This window comes from Agelaius tricolor, unplaced genomic scaffold (assembly GCF_023055355.1).
Source record: "Agelaius tricolor isolate 1412-34295 unplaced genomic scaffold, bAgeTri1.0.p SCAF_8, whole genome shotgun sequence".
Taxonomy (NCBI): Eukaryota; Metazoa; Chordata; class Aves; order Passeriformes; family Icteridae; genus Agelaius; species Agelaius tricolor.
The window spans coordinates 32,985,910-32,996,774 of record NW_027269268.1 but is presented as its reverse complement, the minus strand read 5'-3'; the positions used below and the strand labels follow the sequence as shown (position 1 = coordinate 32,996,774).

Below are 10,865 nucleotides of genomic sequence, written 5' to 3'. Positions count from 1 at the left end.
TTATTTCATGCCACTGCATAATGTAACAGAAAGATGAGCATATCCTGAGGTGCGCTGTAGCTCTGAGAGCTATCTAAAGTGCTTTTTAAAATGGAATTTCTTAAAAGCTGTTAAAAAAGACCCAGACCCTGACCACTTTTAGATTTAAGTTCAGTTTCACAAGAGATCTTCAGTCAATGCCAACTCCATTTTAGTCCTGTTTTATGTGCCTAAATAGGCAATTTGTCTAGGCCTTTTCTTTAGTGCTGTTTTCCTCTGGTGCTTTAAATTTCATGTCAGGTAAATTCATCCAGTAGATAGTGCTGCCCTTCTTGGTACACCCAGAAATACCTCAGTCTTATCAGTTCTGAGGTATTCAATACCCCATGCACCTCCTAAACCTGCCACATTGTCCAAACTAAGTATGCCTCTCATGTGAGAGGTCCAATATAAGAGATATTTTCAAAGCAGCCCTGGCCTGTCATACAAAACTGCCAGAGGCAAGGAACTTCCACAAGTCTGTAGCACTCATCCAGCATATGGATTCAATTCCCTTCTGTGCCTAAGAGTAAGCTCACATCACTTTCCTCTCATGACTGAACCACCAAAAATAGCAACAACAAGTATTTTTAGACTGTGAAGGAGAGCAGGAGCTTTCTCACTCACATGTGTACCATGGGACTGCAGACAAAGATGGTAGGTGATAAAACCACAGAAAACTCTATGTTGTTCGGCATATCTGTAAAAACAGTCATCTCATCTGCATACTCTTTGGCTACAGTCAACTTGGACCTGATACACAGCCATTCCTTTGGTCTGAATACTACATAATTTGTCACTGCCATTTTCTGCCAATTACACTTTCATGCGTCTGATTTTTTTGGCCAGAAGATGGCATAGGCATTTCAAATTTAATTGTTGCTGCAGCCTCGCTGGAAGGTTCTGTGTGATAATTAATCTAAATACAGTATAGCATTTTCTTTTCTGAATGCATCAGTAATCTTTCCTTTATGCTGTGCTGATTATGTAAATTTTTCTTCAACTTTCAGTACAGTGAAACAAAACATTACAATATGGATTATTCTGATAGCTCGTTAACAAATCTATTCTTCAATATTTCTCTAATATACTGTTATGTAGTTCTTCAGCTGTCCAGACCTGTAAGACTCAGCACCCTGGGTTTCTATAAACTGGAGTTAAATATTGAGGTTACTTAGGTCATTTCAGTATCTGAACTTACCTGACACTAAGTATGTCTACTTTAGTAAGAATATAAATTAGGTTAAACCTCAAATATTTAATACTCTCCCCAGTGCTAACAAGTTACCTGCCCATCATCTTTACTTCTATAGGCAGTGGCAATGTCTTTAATTGTCCTGTTGGTTTCATTAGCATCCCAACGAGATGATAGGTCTGAAATTTCCTTCTGTGAGGTGACAGAAGTGCACATTGGAATGAGGTTTGATGAAAATGACAAAGTAATACAAGGTCTTTTCTCAGCTTAAAAGGAAAGAGAGAGGTTTTCTTACATATGCTTAAGGCTACAAGGTTGACTATGGGCTTTAAATCTTTCCCATTTCCCTGCATCACCACCTGCAGCATCAGGGTTAACTTGCGAATGAGAAGAAAAACCCACAGGCCCATCACGCTATTCAAATTTAATGTGCACGTGGACTTCTTGATCCAGGACAGGTTTATAAATAGTGCCTTTAGTTTAAAAATAGGCTTTTCAGATCTAGGGGAGTTGATATTATGATCTGTAAAGTGAATGAAGCTCCCAGGAGTAACTAGAGCTTATGTAATATTTATTCCTACATTTTTGCTCAGCTGTTTTGTGCCATTTTGATGCTGAGCTGCAAGGACTGTTGGTTTCTTAGACATTTCAAATCTTTCTTCAGTGAAGCTAGGACTGCACACTTGCTTGTCTAGGTAACCTTACTTGACTTTGGGATTTTTCCTAAGAAACCATGGTCATTGTCCCCACTCACAACTATTTTAATTTACCAATTTATGTTGTGCATGATCTCTGTGAAAAACCAAACTGTGCTGCTAGGTGCAACAAATTTCCAGTATTAATTTAATGCTAGAAAGATTATGAACTGATCTTTTTCTTGAAACATTCTGACTGGTTGTTCTCATAGGTAGAGGAAACACTGAGTAGACCTAAGATCTGTTTCTGGATACATGTACAAGAAAATGTTATTATATTTGTATTAGGTACTCACAAAAGCAGCCTTCACTCCTTGATTTTGTAGCTGTTTATGATGCTTTGTAAGTGAAATATTGGTGCTAATGGAATAACATTCAGGGCAAAAATGTTCATGGAATATGAAACAAATCTAGCTTTAATATTTGTCATTGGGACACAATTTGTGCATGGAAATACCCTTAAATAAGCACAGGCCTGACAAAATACCTCTCTAAGGAAGAAGTTCATCTCTCTGATGCTGTACCCAGTTATGAGATATCACATTTAAAGTTTCTGATGCTGCAGGCATTCACTGGTGAGCATCTATCATAGTCTTGTTTTCAGCTAGGAGCACAAGCTCTCAAATTAACATCCTGAGCAAAGGCTGGAATAATCAGAAAAATTTCATTATGCCAAAAAAATCTGTAAGCTATCCTAGAGGAAAATTGGTAGGAGTATTAGAATTATCAGGAACCAGTGCTTAGAAATGTAAATAAATTTTTTTGTGCCATTAGTTGTGTAAAAAATATGTACATAACAAACTTGTATGATATTTGTATTATATAATACTTGTATGATATTTAAATACTATTTAATGCCTACAAAACATGGTCCAAATTTATAGGAAAGCATCCCTTTAATTAAAGCTAGTTATGAAACAATTGGAAATGACTGGCAATAGCTTACAAGTGGTGAAAAGACAGTAAATAAGAATGACATGAATCTGGTCATTAGAAACTAAGTTTGATCTTCTAAAAATTAACAGTGTTCAACCAATTACACTATCTTCTTTCCTTAAAGATATACTTAGCAAGTAAACATCAGAGGTCTGAGACAGTGGCCACTGGAAAAAAATCCTTTTATGTGACTTCAATGACTGCTGCACATACTGTACAATCTTACCTTAAAGATAAAGCAACTCCAGTTGACATAAAGACTAAAACCCTCACCTAAAATTGGTCCAGCCTGATGAAGCAATATGGGAAATGTGATGGTATGTGTTTCAAAATGCAACTACAGGATGAAAACATGAGGGCTTGTGGAAAGCATTTGTTGTAAGAAGCCAAAGCATTATTTATCCAGGAAAAGCTTTGAAGAAGGTGAATAGAATAGTGACTTGGCAACCAGTATTAAAAGGTATAGAAATAACTTGTGAAAAAAGAAAATGTAGCCATACTGATGTTGCCAGCAATATGAGATCTTTTCTGAAATTCTGATTTTCTGAGTACCAAATATTCTAGCTGGAATCCCCCTAATGCTTTAAAATACTGTTGTTTTTTCCATACATAAGATATTTCCCTTTTTTACAGTAGGTTATTTTCCCCAGACTAAATATTTTAGAAGAGTACTTCACAGCCCTAACACTTGAGGAAAGAGCTCTGGAGACGACATCACCCTCAGTTCTCCTAAAACTGCCAGAAGTCATTTCTGACCTGCTGGCAAAGTGTTCAGCCCTCCATTCTAATTCTAGGACAGGCATTCAGCACCACCCAATCTATGTAACTTTAATTTTTTTCCATTAATATCCTGTACATATTTAAGTTGCTAGAAATTTCTGGAAACTTTCTAATTATCATTCAGGACATACTTAGCACTAAATCTAGGGATTAACAACCCAGAGTAATTTGTATATGTTCTGCAAATACAAGTTGCTACTGATACAATGACATCATGTAGTTCTTATTGAGGCTCTTATATTCACTTTGATATCTTGGCAATCCCATAAGCATTTTTTCTTATAATCTGTCAGGGTCACAATTTTTACACTCAGTTAATGTTGTATTGTGCTCTTGGAAAAGTCAAATTGCCTAGGAAAACACTTGTTTGTTTTCTGTTGCATTAATGCAGCTTTATATTCAGCAGGTAGATCTGATGTTGCTATGTGTTTGCTGAGCAGAAAGGCTTCTTTTTCAGTAAGAGTGAAGAAAATATTTAGTGGAACATTTCTTTAGACAGCATCGAAAAACATAACCTGCTCAAGCTGGTTACCAGTAGATTATCTTTCTTCCTACATGCATCCACTGCACAACATTTGCTTAAATTTATTAAAGCTTATTTGGCTTATGTCAAAGTCAAGAAATTCAACCTCTGCCTTCTCAGTTCAGCCCACTGGTGTTAATGCATAATAATATATTCTTTAGGTACACAAATAACATTTTTTCACAGTTACGTGATCTTACTCTCTAAAGAGAATGAATATTTTTTCTTCAAGGAAGAGTTATTCAAGATTTCAATTTTGTGACCTTTTTGAAGGGTTCATTCCAGAGCTTCAGGCTTCATTTATAGCATTCTATTCAAACCTAACTCTGAAGATAAAAATTAGCCCTTTCGTATATATATTTTTAGGATGCTCACCTCCAAAATACCAATTGTGCTACAAACATAAGAGTTTAATTTCACAATATGGTATTATAATATGGGAATTTTATAAATTAGCAATATTTTCCAGTGATTGTGGTACCTAAAGCTAGGATCATGTTTTTAAATTGTTTATTATATAACATAAGAAAGCTCAACTTCATTTCAGATCCAGCTTCAGGGTCTGAAATAATGAACCCCAAAATATTCAACAATCATACTAATGGCAATTTTTTTACTTAAACTTTCTGTCTTAGCAAAAAAATTTCCATGCTCATAACAAAAACTTATCTGAACTCAAATTTTAAAATAACCCTTCCTGAAAGGCAAATTAACAGTCCTGTCTGCAAACAGGTACCTGATTTCCAAGCAGTTTCCACCCCCAACGCTTTACTCATTCAGCTGACATGCTAACCATGAGCTGGCAGCTTGTGGCTTGATTTACAAACTCATGATTTCTTTTTTTTTTTTCTTTAAGATAGACTACTAGGACATCCTCTTATCCTCATGCTGGCCTCCAATTTTCACATGAAACAGCTTGTGTTTCTAAGATTTTCAGTTTGTCATTCTACAGCAGCCAGCTGAAAAAACCTGGAACAACCATGGTGCATGAGTTTATGGAAGCCTGAAATTTGGCTGATTCAGAGACAGAGTGCCTACTCTTCCTAAACTCATTTTTTTCCAAAGCTAAAATCATTCAGAGAAATGTATACCATCTGTCACCTTTCAATACAGCACTTTTTAAAGGGAAAAAAACCCTTTTAAATTTGTCCTTATCATTTGGCTAAAGTGGGTAAATAATGGCAATGTTAGCAATAATAATGGTGAGCAGCAGCAGAAGTTTTCGTGGATGGCAGAGAAAAATGTTTAGGATGGGCAGTCTCCAGCTGAGCAGGAAATTAATAAGAAAATATAAATAGAATTCTTTCAAATATTACATTTTAAGAAGTATCTGGGGTTTATATGTTACCATTTCGTCAATCCTGCAATATTCTGGACAGGGGGGAAAAAACCTGGCAGCAGCAGCTTTTCATTTACTTTCCACTTCTTGATTCATCAGATAAACAAAGAGCTCTCAGTTCCATACAGTCTCTTGTTCTTGTATCAGTTGCCACTACGTCAAAGATAAATTCTGAAAGCAGTGCTTTTTTTCCTGTGTCATCTTCTGCTTAAAGAAGCTCTGATGGTTGTGCTGAAATGATCTGGAATTCTGCCAAAGGCTTCAGGATAAGCATATTTCAGTCTGGCAGTGAATCCACAGTCAAAGACAAAACAGCTACAGACACCATCACAAGAAAGTTATTTATAAATCCAGATACTAAATCAAGAAAAACTAGTGCAGCAGTCTTTTAATGGAGGCCATTTGTTCCAGGTGCCATTAGTATAAATATCAAATGTGGTACTTTGTGCATGTATCAAAATTTAAACATAATAGCATAGGCAGCATCCAGATAAAGAGAATTTCTGTTTTTCTCTGACAGTATTTGCAGATTGAACATTTCTAACTGCACAGTTAAAGCCTGAAATTGGTAGGAGACTATGCATTTGAAGATATTTGAAATAATATATTTAAAAAGCAGTTTTGAGAATTTTAGCAGCTAAAACACCCTATTGGTCCATAGATACTTTTGCCTTTCCCACTAACCTGCTATTATCTGTTTATATTTTATATGCTCAGAATAAATGCATAGAACAATTCACCAAGCCCATCTTGGATTAGCACTGAAATTGTATATCATCTGAAACTAATAATATATTTTATTACAGGTTGTAATAGAAGCCCGTATTTCATCTTCCATGAATAATCTCAGAACTACAAAGTAGAATATCAAATGTCTATGTATATATGTATTTATTTACCTAAAAACACCCATGTGAAGATAAAATTGAAAGCTTTCTGTACTTATGGACATGAATAACTAGGCCTCTACATGTAATAGTTATTTTAAAGAAATGAATAAAAGTGACATCAGTGTTTCTTGTGAGCCTCTTCTTAGAAATTAGAATGGTTGGGAGGTATTCAGATGGGTTATCATTGAAGCAACTAAAAAAAGAAAATATAATCTCTTCTCAAAACATGAATTCAAAACCTGATGGATTCTATTGTCTTTGAAGAATATAATCTCCCTTTGTTTAAAAATTATTCAGGAGAATGTTCCATTTCTTAATTTTCCAGTTTGGAGGCAGAGAAAAATGGGGCATCAGCACTGTCTGGGAACTGTCTAGGCCACTCCACAGCATCTCTTTTTTTACTGAAGACCATGTCTTTAGGAAAGACAACTTAGTCTGTGTTCAACAAAACTCTTAGAAGTTAGGGTTATTTAAGTACTTGCCAGCAGATTCAAAGAGAATAATGTAAAAGTCATACTAAAGTCATGGAAGCTTGAAATATAAATGGGAGAAAAGAGATTTTAATTTCAGGACTGGACAAGTTAAGGGCTAGTTAATGTAATGAAAGGAAGTTAAATAAAGAAGGTAAATTTGAGTTTGGAAATTTATTAGAAATATTATTTTTGCTGATTTTTCAAGAAAGACTATTTAAAACCAAAGCAAGCCTTCAAGTTATGAATATTTTGATTTGATATGAATTCTAAGTCTGTGTGATTGAAAGAATCCAAACAAATGGCATGATAAAAATAATAGGTCATGGTAGATAACCTTAAAGACAGTTTACTTTCAAAATGTTCTTCTTTAAGTTAAGCTACATTTTTAAACTAAAAATGAGTCTCTTATTTCTGATATATGACAATGAATTTTGAGCCAGGAAGTAGAAACTAATTACATTTAAAGTGTTCCACTGAGGCTGCTCATTAATATAACGAGAGCAGAAATGACAGAAGGGAGCAAAAGAAAAACTAATACTTGCCTTTTTATATTTATTTTACAGGAAATGTGTTTGTTGTAAGCCTGGCAGTTGCAGACTTGATAGTAGCTATCTACCCTTATCCACTGGTCCTCACATCTGTGTTTCACAACGGATGGAAACTGGGATACCTACACTGCCAGATTAGTGGCTTCTTGATGGGCCTAAGTGTCATTGGATCAATCTTCAATATTACAGGCATCGCTATCAATCGGTACTGCTATATCTGCCACAGCCTCAAATATGACAAGCTGTACAGCGACAGGAATTCACTGTGCTATATTGTCCTCATTTGGGTCCTAACATTTGTCGCTATTGTGCCCAACCTGTTTGTGGGATCGCTGCAGTATGACCCCAGGATTTACTCCTGTACATTTGCACAGTCTGTGAGCTCAGCATATACTATAGCAGTTGTGTTTTTCCACTTCCTGCTCCCCATAGCCGTGGTCACTTTCTGTTACTTGCGAATATGGATCCTCGTTATCCAGGTAAGGCGAAGGGTTAAACCGGATAACAACCCGAGGCTGAAACCACATGACTTCAGAAACTTTGTAACCATGTTTGTGGTGTTTGTACTGTTTGCAGTCTGCTGGGCTCCTTTGAACTTTATAGGCATTGCAGTGGCTGTCAACCCAAAAACTGTAATCCCTAGGATTCCAGAGTGGTTGTTTGTGTCTAGTTATTACATGGCATATTTCAACAGCTGCCTTAATGCTATAGTATATGGACTCCTGAACCAGAACTTCAGAAGAGAATACAAGAGAATTATTGTCACTTTTTGTACAGCAAAAGTTTTTTTCCAGGATAGTTCTAATGATGCAGGAGACAGAATGAGAAGCAAACCTTCTCCACTGATTACAAACAACAATCAAGTGAAGGTGGACTCTGTGTGAAAATGGGAATCTTACTATTATCACTCAACAGCATCCAAAAAAAAAGTGTCCATTTTATTAGACCTCCTGTTAAATGTTATAGTGAAATATACCTTCTACACTGAAAGCACTTTGATCAAATCCTTCTCATGATGTTTGGAAGCTTGTTACAGAGCCTTGACATACAGATCATATTATACAATGGTATATCCGTTGTATAATGACATAGTGATGTCCTTGAGGAAATAAAAAGTTATGAATGACTACTTTTTTTTCTTAGATGGAGATAAGCACCTAGAAAGAGATTGAATCAGAAGTATCCATATTGCCTGCTTCAGTAAAACAAATCATAAAACTATTCCTCTCACTTTCCACATGCTCTTTCTGTCCATGTTACAGTCCTGATTCTAAAATCTCTGAAAACTTCTTTAAAAAAAAAGAAATCAGACCTTTATGAAATTTATTACGAGATGTGAAGTCAAAAATCAAGGTAACTGAAAATTCATTAGGATTTTTAAAAAGTACCTCTATCTATATTTCATTGCTACTAACATGGACACGAATATAATTTTTTGGATATTAAACCTCACCAGCCCTCCTAGGGATTGGCATTCTCAATTGACTTTTCAATTTTAAAATAGCTTTTAGCAGGAGAAACAAGCCTGAATGATTATCTTCAAAGCTCCAAGGGCAGGAGGATAAACAGCAAGGAAGGAAAAGAGCCATGATTCATCAGTGCAAGCCGTTTCAGCATGAAAAAGAGGTGTAGGAGGGTTGGGAAGAGAAATTTAAATTGCCATTATTTCTCAAGAGATGGTAACTCATGAAATCAGGAAGTGTCCCGGAGGAGTTTCTGGGGAAACACCTTCTAGAAACATAAGTGAGGAAGAACTGTTATATCTCACTTGTGTACAAGACAGAAGTTCTAAATCTCTGTGAGAAAAAGATTAATGTGTTTAATAGGAGTAATAGTTGAGTATAACAGTTTTGTCTGGTTAGTGGAATCTTAAGCCCATGAAACACTGGAAAATAAAACATGTATACAGAATGAGTATTTAACGTCTTTCTGAAACTGATCCCCTGAGAATAACTTGAGGCTAGCAGTTATTTTTTAATCTGTCACAGATAAAATTTTCAAATTAATAATTAGGTGTTTACCACAATTATGAACATAGTGTAATAGCCTAGAAGAATTAGACACCTTTAAATAACAGAAAAGTTATCCTACTTATAACAGTGGTACAAAGAGGAACATGTGATTCTCAGGACTTTCCACAGACAGCAGGGACCTCTTCAATAAGGGGAAGTACAGTGTGAAGTGAGGAAAAATAGCAAGACAGGCTGTCTCCTGCAACAATGAATCTCTCTTTATAATGAAGTCCTCTGGCAGTGAAAAGTAATTCACAACAATAGGATTCACCTTCAAATTGACCTTAAAAAGAAAGAGCATTTAGTTCTGGAAAGAAGCTCCAACTGTCATACCTTTTAATGCTCAATTGTTTATACCTACAGTGATGTCCAAGTACACTTGGGCTTTTCCAAGCCAATTCCAACAATGTCAGTGGGACAAAGAGCTTCTGAATAGCCATCAGACTTTTGTTAATCTATGTTAACATTTTACTTACACTGCTATTTTAAAATATTATTTACTTAACTGGAGGTTTTCTTTCAGAAAACAACTGTCATTCTGTCATAGAGCTCCTTAAGCTGAATTTAAATCTAATAGCATAATAGCATTCCTTCTTTCTTGGATCATAGATTAGTATACCCTTGGTTTACTAATGAACTAAAGGGAATCAATTCATATTTGCTTGAAAGCCCCACTGACACTTCATCATCTGACCAGTTTCTTACCTTAAAAACAGGTGCCTCATGTCAAGTTATCAATAGAACTAAATGAACAACATTGTAAAACCTTGGATATGAACTAGCAAGTCAACGCATTGCTGAGGTGCTTGACTCATCTTTGTTTACATTTTCCAGTCAGAACCACTGTGTAAATAACCAGCTCTCCTCTATTGTGGTATCATCATATGATATGATACAACATGATTTACAGCATAAAGTATATCACAGCTTTCTTCACTGTGATTTCATCCTTGGAGGATGCTTAGCTCTGTAATTTTATTGCTTTGCGTGTAGTGATTTTAGAGTAGCAAGGGAGGCATGACCACCTTACAAGTAAATGAGTTTTTAATGCAAGAAAAATACTATTTAAATTCTTACAAAAATTGCCTTATTAAAGCATATTTTCAATGAAAATAATGTCTTATTATATATCTATGAAAGTAGCATAAAGACAGTTAAAGTAGCTTAATCATTACTAAGTTTAGAATTCTCAAAGACCTTTCACTTTCCATTTCCTACAGAAAATGTACATCTGTACCATGTCTACTTATTTATGAGCTGGTTCAAGATACTGTATCCAATATGTGGGTTATCTGAGGAATTAAAGTCCCCTGTAATTCGCAAGTGCTAAAATATATTTTTGATGACAATGAAAATGATTTCCTATATACAACAGAACATATTATACCAAAGGTATATATTTTATTGAATAGGCCTGTAATAAAAATGGAGAGCATTTTTCAGATCTGTATTTTGA

The 10,865-nt window shown here is 35.3% G+C and overlaps 1 protein-coding gene across 1 annotated transcript; it reads left to right on the top strand.

Annotated features, from left to right (window-relative positions):
* Positions 1–7,381: 7,381 nt before the first annotated feature.
* Positions 7,382–10,412, top strand: LOC139592409 (melatonin receptor type 1A). Its single transcript, XM_071432257.1, has one exon. It carries the CDS (start codon positions 7,547–7,549, stop codon positions 8,279–8,281), a length of 735 nt encoding a protein of 244 aa, XP_071288358.1. The 5' UTR covers positions 7,382–7,546; the 3' UTR covers positions 8,282–10,412.
* The last annotated feature ends 453 nt before the right edge of the window (positions 10,413–10,865 follow it).